The sequence below is a fragment of the Dermacentor albipictus genome, chromosome 5 (genome assembly GCF_038994185.2).
Source record: "Dermacentor albipictus isolate Rhodes 1998 colony chromosome 5, USDA_Dalb.pri_finalv2, whole genome shotgun sequence".
In the NCBI taxonomy this organism is placed as follows: domain Eukaryota; kingdom Metazoa; phylum Arthropoda; class Arachnida; order Ixodida; family Ixodidae; genus Dermacentor; species Dermacentor albipictus.
Genome location: NC_091825.1, coordinates 22113970 through 22132230, shown reverse-complemented (window position 1 = coordinate 22132230; position 18261 = coordinate 22113970). Strand labels below are relative to the sequence as shown.

The 18261-nt window shown below is 46.9% G+C and overlaps 1 protein-coding gene across 3 annotated transcripts in view; it reads right to left on the bottom strand.

The window, feature by feature from the left end:
• The window catches only part of LOC135898238 (juvenile hormone acid O-methyltransferase-like), a 205497-nt gene that overhangs the window by 8538 nt on the left and 178698 nt on the right, over nucleotides 1–18261 (bottom strand). Inside the window, exon 1 of one of the 3 annotated variants that reach the window (XM_065427086.1) lies at nucleotides 9399–9992. The exons of the other annotated variants lie outside the window; for them this stretch is intronic. Coding sequence (XP_065283158.1) covers nucleotides 9399–9926 — 528 coding nt within the window. The 5' untranslated portion in view covers nucleotides 9927–9992. Of the gene's footprint in view, nucleotides 1–9398; nucleotides 9993–18261 lie in introns of those variants that run through there. 3 annotated transcript variants of the gene reach the window in all.

The window sequence follows — 18261 nt, the reverse complement described above, 5'->3', positions numbered from 1 at the left end:
GGCAGAATCCTTATTGTGTAGCACCAAAAGAGCGCGCGGCAATACAAGCACAAATGAAGACGATGCTTGAAGACGGGGTTATTCGTCCATCTAAGAGTCCTTGAGCGTCGCCTATCATATTGGTGAAAAAGAGGATGACAGCCTGCGCTTCTTCAATGACTATCGGAAACTCAACCAGATCACAAAGAAAGACGTTTATCCACTACCGTGTATCGGCGATTCACTGGACAGGCTATGAAACGCACGTTAGTTTTCATCCATGGAATTGAAAAGCGGCTACTGGCAAATAGAAGTTGATGAGAGACACTGTGAAAAAGACCGCTTTGTGAAGCCCGACGGACTTCATGAATTTCCAGGTGCTTGCTTCCCTTCAGTTTGTGTTCTGCGCCAGCAAGGTTTCACCGACTCGTGGACACGGTGATCGCAGGCCTCAAATGGCAAACCTACCTGGTCTTCCTCGATGACGTGATTGTTGTCTCCACCACGTTCGACGAGCACTTACGGAGACTGAAGACGGTCTTTGAAGCAATAGGCTCAGCTGGTATAACTTTGAAACCTGTTAAAACGGACTTTTGGGCGAGTTGGTAGGCCATTTTAAACAGAACAGCGCGTATATTGACGGGAACAAGGAGGGAGACACGATACGGACAAGCGCTGACTTGCAACTGAAATTTATTGTTTGGAAGGAGGAATATATAACAGCTCCAAACAACAAGAGCAGCAAAAAAAAACATTCATAGATTCACAGTCAACCCTACATGCCTCACTGAACAAAGGAGACAACTGTATTATTCATATCCCCCCCCCCCCCCCGCTAAATATGCCAGCTCTTTGGACGAAATCGATAAGGAGGTGCTACTGACGCATGCGTCTTTTGATCGGGTGATGTGAGCTGCGTCGATGATTTCACGCGTAAGTTGGTCAGTATGTTTACTTAAAAACCCGTCGCGGTTGCTCAGTGGCTATGGTGTGTTGCTGCTGACTACAAGGTCGCGGGATCAAAACTCGGCCTCGGCGGCCGCATTTCGATGGGGGCGCAATGCGAAAACACCCGTGTGCTTAGATTTAGGGGCACACTAGAGAACCCCACGTGGTCAAAATTTCCGGAGTCCCCCACTACAGCGTGCCTCATAATCATAAAGTGGTTTTGGCACGTAAAACCCCATAATTTAATTTTTTATCTTTACTTAAAACCTGTGTTCGAGTGAAGGCAGTGCGGCAAGCTTTGCTATCGCAGCCTCTGCAGTGGATGCTAAGATGCCCTTTGACAGTATTATGCACATTGTGGTTGTGCTCCTTCAGGCAAACATTAAGGCATCTCCCCGTCTGACTAACAAAAAGCCTGCCACATGACAAGGGAATCGTGTAGACTACACCAGCCTTTGCAAGGGACGAATTTATATTCATGTTTGATGTTGCACTCTCTTAGAACGAAATCGGTATTAACCATTTTGCACATCTTCCCACGCTTATCCGAAGCCGAGATAACGACTTCGACACATACTCTGTTAGCTATTTTTATGCGAAGCATATTACTGGAGCTCAACCCAGCTCCTCAGGCGCGGCGGTGTCGCCTTCAATACCACGTGACACCGTGACGTCACGACAGAGGAGAAACGGGCCTCCATAGAGAAAGAAATTCAACAAGAGGGGACACTCTTCAAAAACTGGCAACAGGAAACACGTCACGCCTAGTTTCAACAACATCCGTTAGTTGACGCGAGCATCAGAAAAAAAGAATGTGAAATAAACTTCCAGACGACGTTTTATTTTTTTTATTCTTTCCCTCTAAAAGTGAAAAAGTTTTGCGTGTAAATGAACTCATACTTTGCAACTTTTTGTTGCGTTGCCTAGCAACAAGCTAGCGGCACGCCAGACGCGCGTCATAGAGAAAGCGCGCGTGCATACGTCATGCGCCAGACAAGCCGCAGGAGTGAGCGAGGATGGTCGTACGTGCGAAGCACGCGTGCTCAGCGACCCGTCTGTTTTGGATATAGCCCATTTTATTGGGCTCCCGGCCTTCTCTATGCTTCTCTTGCGTGTCGTCTGCATTTCGACACGGCACCACTGCACTACCGGACTACGGCAAGGTGAGAAATTGTGTTTGACAGTGTGCGGCTCATTTTAATCACATTTAGGCTTAGTTCGAGTGACGCAGTTAGCGAAAAACAGCACCGCCGTCCTGGCGCAGTTAATTTGAGTTTATGCCTCGTCCTGGGAGATGTTTGCGACGCTCTCTATGAGCCCCAACATTACTGTAACTTATTTCGGTAGTTTTTGGGCACGCTTGCCGCGCCCGGCTTATTGACGCAGTAAGCGAAAACCGGCTCGGCCGAGTGACGCATTTGCGCCTGTACATACATGCGTGTACTACGTCGTAGCGCCTAACACAAGTTTTCGCGCATTCTGTGGCCCCCAACATTATTGTAACGTCGTTATATTTGGGGTAGTTCAGAAGCACGGTTGCCGCGCCCGGCTTATTAACGCAGTTATAGCGAAAAGCAGCTCCGCTGTGTGCCGCAGTTTCGCGTGTACTGAATCTTACTGGTAGAAGTTCGTGAAGCATTCTCTGACCCGAAGAAGTATTGTAATTTATTTGGTAACTTTTTGGAATATCTTGAGGCTTGCTCGCCGTGCCTGGGGTTGTGAAGCTGTTAGCAAAAAAGCAAGCCGGCCATAGTGAGTTACTTTTGCCTGTACTGAATTTTAGTGGGACAAGTTTGTGACGGTTTTTATAGCCCTGCAACAACATATCTTATTTCGGTACTCGCGCTTCTCGAAAACGCGACGAGCGATTGCCGAGAGTGATAACACGGGAGTGTTGCATGCGCCGCCAGGACGCGTAAAAGATAACACGGAGGAGCTCAAGAACATGACATTGATGTATTCTGAGCGACTGAAAACAGGCTTTGCACCCACGAGTCTCACTTGAGTGCGATTAGAAGGCATTCTGCGAGCGTGTAACATGGTCTGGCTGAGCCTGTGTTGTAGCCACCTTTGTGTACTTGGCGTACCATCGTGTCGACTGAGGCCAAGTTGTTTTGGAAACGCGCAGTCACCCGTGTATTTGTGCACTTAAAGTGCAGGAAATAATGCCCGGGAAAGGAGGGGTGCTTGAAAGTCGGATAGTCAGATATTACGGCATTGTTTGGGAGGAGTCTTTGCTGCGAAATGTACCTAAAAGTGAATTTATCTGTAATGTCGCTCATTCACCACTTAAGCACGTTTCGCCTCTACACGCAATACTCCTGTTAGGTCAATATACCGAAATGATACATGCTTGTAATTTACTTTCAGCTGATGGAATCCGGTGGAGCATCGTACGGCAACGACTGCTGCTTACCTGGTGCCACAACTTTGGATGAATGCAGAAGCCCGGAACGAGCATTTATATAGAGCAAAATAAACATTTCATCATTTCAGAAGACGTCTTTCGTTTTCTTTATGAAATTGCAGCCGACAGATTCGGCGCAGTCTTGTAAAGGTCAATCGCAATCATTTCTACTTAATAATGAAACGATTCCACGCGAGGTTCAGCAGAAGCGAAAAAAAAAATGAATGCCACGGCGAGCAGCGGAGCAGGCGCGGCGTGTACCAACCGGTGTTCAAAACGCGCGCGCCCAAAACCGAAACCGGAAGGAGTCAACAACATCCGCTTGGTGCGCTACAGTCAATTCGGCCGCTGGGCTCTATGGGAGTGTCCGCTCTTGTTGAAATTTCTTTCTCTATGGGGCCTCCATCTCGCGCCGTCGCTCGCGGCGTCGCGGCGGTATATAAGCAGCTGCGCTTGCCTCTGCTAGACACTCACGAGGCGAGATGCCTCTTGGAGACAGAGCTGCTCGATGGAATGAGAAGCGAAGGTTGCGGCGTGCTACAGAGACTGTTTCTAGGTGGCTTTGCTACGGCGCAGCGACTACGCGCCCCGCATCGGACGCGGTGAGCAACGCAGCGTTCGGCGCGACAACGAAATGTGCGCCTGAGCAAGCGCCGCACGCCTGAGCCGACGCCGACGACACCCGCTTTTCTGCGACACGAGCTCCTTAACGCTGTCGCGTTAAAATAAAGGGTAGTATGCTTCGCATACTGGGCTTAACCTTAGCTAAGCCACAGCCAGTTTTTTGTTCTGCGGGAGACATGATGAATACCAGGCACTACAATGGTTTTTCTTTTTTATTTCGTGTCATCGAATCTACCCCTTGTGCTTTTCTGTTTTTGCTCAAACTACTGAGAATAGTTTCTGACACTGACACTAGCAGCGACTTTGGATAAACGGCCTTTCCCAGATGATCAGTCTGATGATTCAAGGTATATTGCGATCGAGTGCATGCAAGATTTCTTCAGCACGTTGTGATAGCATGATTTGGCCACGGCTCGTTTAACCAGCTTAGAATGAGATGTAGTAAAAACTAGCAATGGCTTATTACTTCGCAGCTCGTAAGACCAACACGTGTGATGTAGCATTATCCTGAGTTTGATATCCAAAAATCTGATCACTTCGTTATCTGGCACTCCAGTAGTTAGTATGAGTGGATGAAGGCACTGAACAAAGATGGCTTCGGTCTGCGTAAAGACTGCGTCAATTTTTTCCACACTTGTGCCTATAAGAACAAGAAAGTCGTCTACACAGCGAAAACACTGTAAAATCCTTGGGCCTTTCAATTTATCTTGGAACCTTCTACCCTTTTATGCTAATAACAAGTCACTAAGCACGGTGCTATGCATGAGCCGATGTAAACGCCCCGTCCAGTGAAATGAATGTAGAACTTAAAGACACTTGAAGTGGTCCTAAAGAGCCGCCGATGGATGCTCCTGCATGAACGACGGAATAGTGTTTTTTTTTTTGTTCTCTTGTTGCATGGAGCTGTTATATATTCCTCGTTCCAAGCAATAAACTTCAGTTGCAAGTCAACGCTTGTGCGTGTCGTGTCTCCCTCTGTGTCCCCGTCAAAAATACGCGCTTTTCTGTTTAAAATTTGAAATCTGAATAGGGCTATTTCGGTTTGGAAGAATTTCAGTTCCTCGATCACGTTATTAGACGTCAAGGTGTCCGACCTGAACTTGATAAAATCGCAGCCGTCACTAATTTCCCAACGCCTTCTAATAAAAATGCCATGACACGTTTTCTGGGCCTTTTTGCCTATTACCAACTGTTTATTGCTGGATTTTAGTTCATCGCGTGGCCTTTAACAGATCTCACCGGAGAAGATAAGAAAATTCGCTCGCTAATTAACAAAAAACGCCGCCTGTATGCTTCGTATTTGAAGACTCGCAATCAATCTGTTTTCCATGAAATGCGTCATGTGAATTACAATATTAAGCAAGAAATAAAGGTGAATAAACAAACTTATATTTCATCGCTTGACGCAAAGTTAAGGGATAATCCTAAAGAATTTTGGAAATTTGTTAAAATAAATGGTAAAGTGGACACAACTCTCCCCATTTTATCAGTTGGCGAGAAAACAGTGCTTGATGATTATCAGAAGGCTTGCTGTCTGAATTCCTATTTTAAAAGTGTTTTTTCTGAGACATACACTGGTGAACCGCCTGAAATACAAGAAATGGTCTATGAGAATATGCCTATGGTCACTGTCACATATAACGGTGTTCTGAAACTTATTTCCAATCTGAACAACAAATCAGCTGGCGGTCCTGATGGTATTCCGTCGCAGGTATTGAAATCCTGCTCTCAAGAAATTGCGCATTTTTTAGTCGCTCTGTTTAATAAATCATTAAATACCATTTCTTTACCTGCAGAGTGGAAGGTAGCCCACGTCGTTCCCATACATAAAAACGGTCCCAAAAATGTACTAGAAAACTACAGGCCTATTTCTCTAACATGTGTATGTTGCAAAACAATAGAACACATCATATACAGTGCTGTGATGAAACACCTTCAAAGCAATAATTTCTTTTCGGATTTTCAACATGGATTTAGGCCCGGCTTGTCATGTACGACTCAACTGGTAGAGTTCGCTCACGATCTCTTTTCCTCTTTTGACCTTGGATTTCAGGTAGACTGTATATTTTTAGATTTCCGGAAAGCTTTCGACACCGTTTCTCATGCATTGCTTTTACATAAATTATCTTGTCTCGGTATACACCCTGCAATAGTACATTGGATTGGAAATTACCTGTCTGGGCGAACACAGCATGTTCTAATAAACGGCACTAAATCAACACCTGTCACCGTAACCTCTGGCGTGCCCCAAGGGTCTGTTTTGGGGCCTTTGTTATTTTTAGTCTTTATTAATGACATTGTGCACAATCTAGAATGCAAAGTGAGGTTATATGCTGATGATTGTGCCATATACAAGAATGTAGAAAATGATTGTGATGTTAGTAGTTTGCAGAATGATCTAAACAAAATTCATGCTTGGTGCATTAAGTGGGGCATGTCTTTGAACAATGCTAAATGCCAACTTGTGTCATTCACCCGTAAACGCTTTCCTGTGAGATCAGTGTATAAATTGGACGGACTACTTCTTGAAAAGGTCGAACACTACAAATACCTCGGGGTCTATTTTTCAGAAAATTTAACATGGAACAGACACATTGACTACTTATCCTTAATATCATCTCGTATACTAAACCTTGTTAGACGTAATTTTTATAACGCCCCCCAGAAAGTAAAAGAACTTCTTTACATAACAAATGTTCGTCCGGTACTCGAATACGCTTGCCAGGTATGGGACCCTCAAAGCTCTAAACTTATAGAAAAGCTCGAACGCGTCCAAAACCGCGCTGCAAGATTTGTTTCTGGTAATTATAACTTCCGTAGCAGTATTACATTGCTTAAACAGGACCTTGGTTGGAAAACACTAGCACACCGCCGATTAACTGCAAAATTAGAACTTTTTTTCCGAATTTACTTTGATCTCACAGGAATAAACAAGAACTTGTACATTTTCCCTCCCCACTTCATCTCTAAACGATGTGATCACGAGCTGAAAGTCCTTTAAATGCGCTGTCGTACTGATGTCTACCGTAATTCATTTTTTCCGCATGTTTCCGCACACTGGAATAGGCTTCCTAGGAGCATTGGTGAATGTAAAACGTGTTCAGAGTTTCTGTCTTTATTGTCACGCAGTCTGTCGTAGTATATTATCCCGTTTTCTTTATATCATTTGGCCGGCATTGCACTTCATGCGATAATGTACCCTTTCCATTTCTGTCTTGCAAATTTGCACCGCATTTCACAAGACCGTTTTGCCGTCGAGATGAATCATGTATGTTACGTATTTTGTTACTTTTACCACCTGTGCTCTGCTGTATCAAGTTTTTTGTCACATGTTCACTTTTCTTCAATTTGTCCCCCCCCCTGCAATAATGCCCTTGTGGCGCTGCAGGTACTTGTATAAATAAAAAAAAATAAATATGTCCCCTTCGTCTGGGGTGAAGTCTAGCAACGGACATATCACGACCTATAGCAACGACTGCAGGCGCCTTCTGTGCTCGCAAAGTTTGATAAAGACGCCCCGACTATTCTTAATGCCGATGCCAGTAATGTCGGCCTTGCCGCAGTGCTTGTACAGCTGCAAGACGGCACCGAAAAAGTGACTGCTTACGCCAGCACGACGCTATCAAGAACGGAGGCTAATTACTCCACTAAAGAAAAACAATGTTTTGCACTGGCATGGACCATCCTGAAATTTCGCCCATATTTGTACGGTTGCTGTTTAATCGTTGTCTGTGATCACCATGTGCTTTGCGGGCTGCCTAATTTAAAAGAACCAGCTCGTAGACTTGCGCGCTGGAATGTCGGCTCCAGGAGTTCGACTTCATCGTCGTGTACAAAGCGGAGAAGCGGCTAGCCGACGCCAACCGCCTTTCTCGGTCATCTGTTCAGACTGCAGTGCATGACGATGATAACAAGGCGTTTCCAGGCATGGCCAATACTGTCGCTGTTGCAGGCCAGCAACGCGAGGAACCAGAACTGGTTCCTCTTATTCATCACTTAGCGGGAAGTACAAGATAGCGTGGAGAGGTTATTCGCCAGAGGGCTGCCTTTGTTTTGCTTGAACTACGACGTTCTCTATAAGAAGTACTGTTCACCTGGTGGCAGCCAGCTACCTATTCATCATTTCCGCTTCTAGTCGGGATGAAGTCCTACAGGGTACTTTGGCTCCACCCACACATTGTCAAGAATCAGACTAAAGTAGTACTGGTCGATACTCATGCCGGTCGTGAAACGGTATATGCAGACATTGCCTGGATAGCCAGCGCTGCAACGTTCCCCCGTCAAGCCAGCTGGACTGCGGCAGCCTGTTAGAGATTGTCTTAGATTATCTTACTCACAGATTCTCACACATTATCTTACTCGATACGCCGAAACAGGTTCTCTCCAACAGGGAACAAGAGCCGAAGCAGCCCGGTTTTTTATCGAAGCCGTCCTCCTAAGGAATGACAATCCTGCAACGGTCATAACGGACAGAGGTGCTACGTTCGCGGCCGCGCTTCTGGATACCGTTTAGCGTAGTACCACTCACCGAAAAACCACGGCTTATCATCCCCGAACTAATGGGCTGACAGAACGTTTGAATAAAACTCGGGCAGACATGGTGAGTATGTACATCGACGTCGACCACAAGAACTGGGAGGAGATTTTGCCTTATATTGCATTTACGTATAATACGGCTAGCCAAGAGAAAACATGCGTGACCCCATTCAACGTCGCTTACGGCCGGGAAGTAGCAACAATGTCGGATGCATTGCTGCCGCATGAGGGCGGTGATGACGAGTCTGGTGCCGAGGAGTCTACGCAACACGCAGAGGTAACCAGGCAGTTTGCGCGTTTTCAAATCTAAGAACAGGACTATGATGCCGGACGCTACAATCTTCGGCACAGACCCGTCGCGTACAACGTCGGTGACCAGGTGTGGCTGTGGACTCCTATTCGTCGGTGGGGGCTATCTGAGAAGCTCCTGCGAAGACACTTCGGGCCGCACACAGTGCTGCGCCACATCAGCGATGTGAATTATGAAGTTGTTCCCAACAGTCATAACTACTCCAAACGCCGGCGGCACCTGCCCGAGGTTGTGCGCGTACTTCGCATCGCGCCATTCTTTTTATAACGACCTCAACTTTGCACAACCTGTCCACTGCCTTCGGAGATGGGTGCATCGGGACGATGCCTTTTTTTTCCAAAGGAGCGGCAAATGCCACATCTCATATGGCCGCCGCGGGTATGTGCCTGGGCATGAAAACGACGCTGAAGTTGCGCGCGTGTAGGAAAACAGAGGACAACGACATCGCATTGACTGCTCTGCTCGTATTAAGTGATTTTATGCGTCCTCTACACCAGCTTTCCCGTCTCCTACTAGGCTGTGACAATATAAGTGATGGAACGTTGACATTCTGAGCGAACGTGTTTGTTTCATAGAAGTTGAGAAATCACTTACCGGGATGTGAGAATGCCACTCTTCTTTTTGGTATATACGGTGCCAGACGTCCGTGACGCCTGTCCTCGTAAAGTAGGCAACCACACACTCCCCACCATCTTTTAGCAGTCGACTGATGTTGCGGTAAGCTTTGTGCAACTCCCAAATGTAGTGAAAAGTGAGGAAAGAAAAGACGCGGTTGAAGAGCCCGTACTTGTCGACGATGAATTGAACATCTCCGTTCTCAATGTCCACTACCTCGAAACACACATTTGGCGCCTTGTGGTGGCTTTGGGCGTATAGAATCATGTCCTCGGATATATCGGTAGAGACGACACGGGCGAAGGGCTGCAGACGTGGTAGCAGCTGCTCCGCAAGGAAGTTACCTGGTCCGCAACCAACGTCGATGTATTGGTCATCATGACTTGCGGGACTTCGAAATTTCACATCATTTAAGGCTGCCAGGTTCATGCTGTAGGTGAATTCCTTCATACGTGTAAAAGATTCCGGCTCAAGGTCGGAGGTCCTTTGCTTTAGTTGTTTCCCCATGCGATTCCTTGTAATAGCGGAATCATCCACACTTTGGGCACTCGTTGTATTTCGAGAGTATGCCCTGCAGACCCGCATGAAGACAATATCACTTATGTATTATGCAGATTAAACATAGGGAAATAATGTGAGATCAGTGATAAATTACTGACACATTTGTAGCGCCAGCTGCATCAACGCGATCGCCCTAAGAAAGAACACGAAGTCAGGCGGTGCCACAAGCGGCGCCGGAACTTAGTTGGCTGACATAAAAATTATTACAGCGCAAACACATGCAACCACAAAACGTGTGGTTGCATGTGTTTGCGCTGTAATAATTCTTATGTCAAGTATGCACCAACTCGCCCAGAAAGAAGTTTTAATGACTTAGTTGGCTGGGAACCCAGGAATTGAAAGATCAATTGACTTCGAGCCACGGTGCTGGAACAAAGTCTCGTTGTCTCTCGCTCATGTGATCGTCGACGCCTGGATCAACAAACACCTTGTGCCTGGTAATATCGCGCCACGAAAAAGGTAAGTGCAGCCATGTCTAACACCTACAACGAACGTCAGCAAGCCTCGACCAACCCGGAAACCGCTGAGCCCATTTCAACCAGTGCAGTTGTCTCGAAGGTCACCCAACTGCCAGAATTTTCGAAGTGGAACCCCGCGGCTTGGTTCCTCTAAGGAGAGGCCCGTTTCAAACTCACCGATAAGGTCAAAGACCCTCTAGTACCTCATTGTAGTCGACGCGCTTCCAGCGACGGTCATCGGCGAGATTGCTGAGCTTCACGTTCTGTTCGCGCACAACTTCCGAGCGTCGCCTTATGATGCAATCAAGGCTGCTATACTATATAGTACAGCGATAGTAGTAATATAATAGTTAAAACAGCTATATAGAAATAGCCTATAGTACTAATAGAACAGCTACTCTCATTCAAATAGCTGGGCAATCAACGCCCAAGCCAGCTACTGCGGCCCCCACCCGAATGCTTAACCTCCTCGACCGACGTGCTTCCACCGCCAACAACACCGTCATACGTGAGCTATTTCTTCAGCGTTTTCGCACCCAAGTCAAGATGGTGCTTGGCCACTGCTTCAACCCGGGATCTGTCAGAGCTCACTTCGTTGGCCGACGAGATGATGTGAGTTGCGAATCCAGAGCCACTGGCTGCAGCTGTTCTGCTGGCGTCAGCCTCGCACACTGCGCATTCTGCACTTCCAAATTGCCCAGATACAGCGTCGAGAATATTCCCCGTCGCTGAACTGTGCGATCGACTGGACGAGGTCCTGGTTGCGACCACTAGTAGCAACGTTTCTCCTCGTTACTGTCGCCATCGCCGGTCTCCATCGCGTCAACGCGGTCATGATCGCGTCAGCGAGCGCCAGCGCTACAGTGCAGCAGATTGTTCAGCCGTCTGCTGGTATCGCCACCGCTATGGTACGCAACCATGTCGCTGCCTTTATCCTTGCACTTCGTCAGGAAACTGTCCGGCCGACCGTTAACGGTGACGAGCGTTCATGGCGTCACACAGTGTCGCCTCTTCTACGGTATCCATAAATCCACTGGGCAACGCTTCCTTGTCGACACGGGTTCACTGGTCAGCATTCTACCTGCTATACGAGCGGACCACACATCTGCTCCCATTGTGTACTTGCAAGCCGTGAATGGAACTCGAGTTGTGGTATTTCGACAGCGCTTGCTCACACTTAACCTTGGCCTGCGAAGAGCATTCTGATTGCTGTTTATGATTGTCGACATCAGTTCTGGGAATATCGGTTCTGTTTTCTTCGCCAACCATGGCGTCATCGCAGATGTCAAGCGAGAACCTCGAGACAATGATATCTGACGATATATGACGAGACGAGACATTGATATCTCTGTGCAAGACATTGCTGCGCCGCATATCACAGATGTAGCGCAATCTTGCGCGGCCGTTTCCAATTCATCCTTGAGGGCATGTTGCGCCAATTTCCCAAAATCACCGCACCACCCCATTGGAAAAGGCTCGTCTGCTACGACGTACGACCCCACATCATCCGGAACTCATGCATTATTCCGGCCAGGTCGACTTGCTCCGCACAAGCTCAGAGTTGCACGTGAAAAGCTGGAGTACATGTCGGAATTAGGCGTTGTTCGGCCGTCGTCCACCAATAACTTATCAGGGCCACTTCACATGGTGACTCATAAATTGGGTGACTGGAAGCCATGCGAAGATTCTAGATGCCTCAATACTAAGACTGTTCACAATCGGTATCCTTTGCCCATCATGTAAGATTTCACCGTCACTGTGCACAGCTTCATCTTTTTAAATATTGACTTTGCCCGCGCCTACCACCAGATTCTTGTGGATGACCTGAAATGGCCATGATAACGCCATTCGGACTCTTCGAGTTTCGGCGAATGCCGTTTCATCTCAGCTACGCCGTCCAGTAATTCCCACGTTTTACTGACATGGTAACGCGTGTGCTCTCCTTAATCTTTGCCTACGTCCACAACTTGTGGGTAGTGGACAAATCAGTCGAAGAGCATTTACAACTTATATGACTTTTGCTCCAACGACTATCTGAAGACGGCATCGTTATCAACGCCTCCAAAGGGACTTTGGTACACCACCTCGATGCCAGTAGCACTCGCCCACTTTCATCAAAAATCGAAGCAGTGGCGAACTTCCCCAAGCCCACAACGATCAAGAAGCTGCGACAGTTCCTCCGCATAATACATTTTTACCACCAATTTATAAGGAACTGTGCTGACATAGTATAGCCTCTGGATCGCATCCTTACCAAAAAGAACAAAAGGTCCTTGCTACATTGGGACGCCGCTGAATACGCCTTCATCAAGAAGGGCGCACTCGCGAACGCCGCACTTTTTTCACACCTGAAAGTCACGGCATTACACTGGCCCTCATGACCGACGCGCCCAGCACAGCCCTTTGAGCAGTTCCCCGTCGATAATTCATCGTCACCTCTAGCCTTTTTCTCCAAAAACTCACTCCAACCCAAGCTCGCTACAGCACCTTCCGTCGAGAGTTGCTTAGAATTTACCTCGCCATACGTCACTTTCCCCATGTGGTCGAGCGCCGACCTTTGCCATCTTCATGGATAACAAGCCCTTGACGTATATGCTCTGCAATGAGTCGTTCACATATACCCCACGAGAAATCCGCCATCTTTTGTTTCTATCGAAAGTCTCTACCAACATTCGACATGTCAGCGGCGACCAGAATATACTTGCTGGCATCCTGAGCCGCGTAAATGCTTTGACACCACCTTAACGTTCTGTGCCTATCGATCTACATGCACCCGCCACACATCAACTTAATCATGCTCATCGAAAACAGCACTTCGGTTGGGCGATATCCTGCTTGATGCTGTCACACGAGGTGGTGACACTTCTGCAGACACACCGATGCCATTTGTCCACAGCATATTGTGCAAGCAGCTTTCAACACGCTGCACCAGCTCCCTCACCCCGGTGTTCGCGCCTTATCTGATTGTGCTACCCATGTCCGCGAACGAATGCCAATGTACGCAACTGGGTTCATGCATTTTCACCCTGCCAACGCGCAGAAATTGATAGCTATCCTGTTCCTTCAGCACGCTTGTTTCTCGAACCTGATCATCGCTTCGACGTTGTTCCCATTGATATTGTTGAACCACCACCACAGTGTCAGGGAATTTACTGCCTGCTCATCTCTATCGACTGGTTTACCTGTTGGCCAGAAGCAATGCCACTTCAAGATAGCTCTGCCGTAACGGTCACGGCAGCTTTTGTCACAACATGGGTTGCTCACTTTGCAAGCTGTAGCAAAATTATTACTTACGAAAGACCGCAATTCGAGTCTCCTCTCTTTCAAAAGCTCCTGTGCTTACTTGGCACGAATTGTCTGCGCACGGCTATCTGCCATCCCCAAACCAATGGCATCGTGAAATGCTTTCATCGATATCTCAAGTCAGCACTGATTTCTCATTGCATGCTTTCGCAACGGATTCAACTTCTGCCACTGGTTCTTCTGGGTATTCGTTGCGCCTTGAAGTCGGACATCGCGTGCTCGAGTGCGGAGCTCGTCAACGGTACTGCGCTCTGTCTGCCTAACGACATTTCACCACAGCCACCTTCGGCTGCTCTATCTACTTAGGAACGTGTGCACCTTCACGACCTCATCCGGGATCTAAAACCCTGTCCGACGTGTCCAGTTTAAGCACGCACATCTTACCTTTCAACTGGCTTGCCAACGCGACCCCCGTTTTCGTCCGTTTTCGTTCGGCCTGCCCTCCACCCACACAACCTCGGACCCTTTCCCGTACTGGCGAGATACGAGTCCGTATACGTCGTGGATATTCATAGCAAACCTGACGCCATCGCACTTGACCGGTTGAAGCCAGCCTGCGGCGAGGTGACTCCCAAAGTCGCATGCCTCAATTCAACCCAGGACGGCTCTCTTCCAGTCATTGCTCATGCTACTTCACTCCACCGACTTTCAAGGACGTGCTGATATCAGATCATGCTTCTCTCTAGAGGGGGAGCATTGCAGCGCCAGCGACATCAAGGCGATCCCCCTAGGAAACAAGCTCAGGCGATGCCACGAGTGACGCGCGAGCTTAAATGGCCCGGTGCTGAAGGAACAAAATATCAGTTGAGTTTGAGCTGCTGTGCTGGAACAGAGGAAACGTGTATGCGCGTACAACTGCCTTGGCTCAAGCAGCTGACGTGGACTGGTTCCTAAGCTCCCGAACACTGGTTTTGGTCAAGCAGCTAGCGGTTTTCTTTTAATCTGTGTCTTTTACGTATTTGTTTTTGACTTTTTCTTTCAATATCTGCGAACCTTCCAGAGTAATTTCCTGTTTCTTTGCAATGTCACTCTCATCGCCAGGCCAGGAGGCTTCCTCCTGCTCGGCTTCTGTTCCTAACTCTGATTTGCCGGTGGAGCTTTTCTTGCGCAGTGGGACGAGCAGCGTACCTGTGGCTTTGGTTCCGAGTGATGGTGGTGTGATTCGCATGAAGAATCCCAAAGCAATTCAAACTGAACTCTGGATGGCCTCGGCCAATTTTCAACAAATCACTGAGGTTCGACAGTTCGGCCGAGGGGGGATTCTTTGCTGCTCGTCAGACCAGGCTTGTGATCAAGATTTACTGAAGTGCGATGTTTTCACGATACATCCGGTGAGCAGTTTCATTCCTCATCACCTTGCATGTACCAAAGGCCTACTCCTCGGTGTCGACATAAGTCTATGTCCGGCAGAAATTTTGGAAATGTTTTCAGCGGCAGGCGTGATTTCTGTGTATCGTTGCAGCCGTGTCATTGATAATAAGCGCATGCCCACTGAAACGGTCATTGCTACTTTCGTTGGAATAAACCGCCCATCGCAAATCAAGGCATGGCCACTGATATACCGAGTTGAGCCCCTATCACCTCGCGTCCTACAGTATCTAAAGTGCTGGCGGCTCGGGCACTCCATAAAAGGCTGCAGATCCAACACACGATGCCAAATTTGTGGAGAAGGCCATCACTCAAATGACTGTTTTTCCCGAAATGAGTCCTGCTGCCTTTGCAGAGGTCCCCACCCCACAGATGAGCCTAATTGCCCTGCAAGGTCAAAAGAAGATCAAATCCTTGTAATAATTCATAGACATCGATGCTCTCGTCGTCAGGCCATTGGAGAAATTCAGAGTAGGACTCAGGGGTGTGCGGGTGTTGCGGCCCGTCAAATGATGCGTATGGAAAACTCAATCTCTGAGGCTGTGGCAGCTTCCGTAGAAAAGGCGCTAGAGAAAGAAATGGAGCGCATCATGACAAATCTCACCGACTCCCTTGTTCAGGTGCTGTCCTCACAACTAGCTCCGTGGCTTCAACTAATAAAGCCAATATTGAGGATCCGGTGTCGGATCTACCGCGGAGTCCACCAATTGAAATATCGACCGCGCAGACATCCACAAATAACGAGTCTTCAAAGCCACCAACTTCTGAGAGAATCGAACAAATCTGTCTTTCTGACACATATGGGATGGAAAATCAAGATGTAGATATGGACCCCCGATCTCTTAAACGAACAAGGTCACCGACAGAAAAAAAAAGGTAGCTCTCTCACCAAGTCCAAGGCAAAAAAGTACGATAGAGTGATTCTTACTAAGAAGGACTTCCTAAAAGAGAGCGATTTAGACCAAGCAGTTTCTACTGCTTGGTCATCACCACCATAGGATTTATCACCATAGGAACTTTAACAGCAATTCAGTTGAACTGTCGTTTCATACTTTCCGCTGCAACAGATTTATTATATCTTATTTCTAAGTATTCTCCAGATATTATTATTTTACAGGAAACTTGGCTTGTTGCTGGTCAGGCTTTTCATCTCGAAAAGTTTCTGTTTTCGATTGTAACGCCTATACCGAGGCAGTGGTTTAGTTTTGTTTGTGTCATCAAAAATCTGTCATAGAGCTACTATAACATACCAGATAATGTCCCCAGACTGTGAAATTTTAGCACTGGATATAATACTCCCTGGTTGCACACCTTTTTTCTATAATTAAAGCGTACTTCCCCACTGGAGTGCAAGATACCCGCTATCTGGATACCTCTATTTATTGCATGCAGTCAAAAGAACATCCTACTGGTGGGCGATTTTAATTCTCATCAGGCATCGTGAGGTTTCCGAACGGACACTTGTGGCAAACTCTTGTGGGATTGGGTCTTAACTAATCAGTTCTCTTGCTTAAATTTGAGAGCACATACTTTCGTATGGGGTCAGTCGCGATCTGCCCTAGATCTTACGTTTGCTACCTCGAGCATGTCTGTCACCTCCTGGAAGACTGTAGACTCCGGAACTAACAGTGATCACCTCCCTATAATTTTTGAACTGCTTACCCCGTTCACTAGTTTACATAGTAATGTGCGCACTTTTGTTAATTAGAAAAAAATAAAAGAATGCATTAAAATCAGCTTTACACGCTCAGGAGGGCATGGAGAGCGATATTAAAGCAATGGGCCTATGTCTCATTCTAAAACAGTCGTCAAAATAGGCTCAGTTTGTTGTGCAATCTACTAAGGGAGGATCATTTGTCCCTGGTGGAATTCTGACTACGACCGAGACTTTAGACGTAGAAAAACAGCGTGGAAGAAACTTTTATTCAACCAAAGTCCTGGTTATTGGGCTGATTATACATATATGGCAACTACATTTAAACGAACAGCCTCAAAAGCTAAGGAGAATTATGATTCTAAGCACTACACATACCTTTCGAAGTCTTGCAATAAAAAGCCCTGTTTAAATTTCTTAGATCTCCTTGGTGTCCTTGGTGTCAGTGTTTGTTGGCTTCTTATGATATGACTAATAAAAATCGGGCCCCTCGGTTAACCCCCTTTCTTCTCGCTTATTACATAACGAGGGTCTTGAATCCGGCAACATTGATGCCTTCAGGTAGCATATGTGGGTTAATTGACCAGTTGCCTTCACCCGAAACGATCACATTCTCGTGACGCCTGCGGCAACAAGGACGTTCCGCGTCCGCCGCCAAGGTCTGTGAGTGGTGGCGCTGGCTAACACTCCCAGGGTTCTACTAGAACACATAAATACACATAAATATAAACACATAAACACATAAATATATGGGGAAACCACACCGCGGTAGTTCAATTGGTAGAGCGCGAAATGCACGCGAAATGGGAAATGCGCACGCGCACGCGCACGCGAAATGCTAAGTTGTGGGTTCGTTTCCTACCTGCGACAAGTTGTTTTTTCCTCCACTTTAATTTCCATTAGGTTTTCCTTTCTTAATTTCATTTATTAAGGACAAGTAATTTCCCCTATGTTGTACTTGGTGTCAGTGTTTGTAGGCTTCTTATGATTTGATCTCGTAAAGTTATACCGGCACCCATGAATGTCGATTCTGTCGTTCTATCAACAAAAGAAGTATCGGAATCACTTGAGAAAATTGCTCAAGGACTTGCGCGACGTTTAAAACATACATTGCCCATAAGCCTAAAGAAACCTCCCTTGGCAGACGACTTTAAAACAGTAACAGCGACAAGATTGAACGCATTACCACTTCGTTGCCAGCGTCAGCCCCCGGTCCAGATGGAATTACAACAGGAATGCTAAAAGTTTTATTCGATTATGCGCCTCAGGACCACCTAAACATAATAAATTTCTCTCTCAAGAATGCATGGGTTTCAAGAGAGTGGAGAGTAGCTAAAATCATTCCACTATTAAAGAAAAAATCATCTGGACTTGACTTAGACAACATAAGACCAATTTCTCTTGCTTCCTATGTTGTTAAAATAATAGAAAGAGTTCTTCACGGCCGTATAACAAATTTTATGCAGGATGACACTCTTCTCAGTCCTTGCCAGATTGT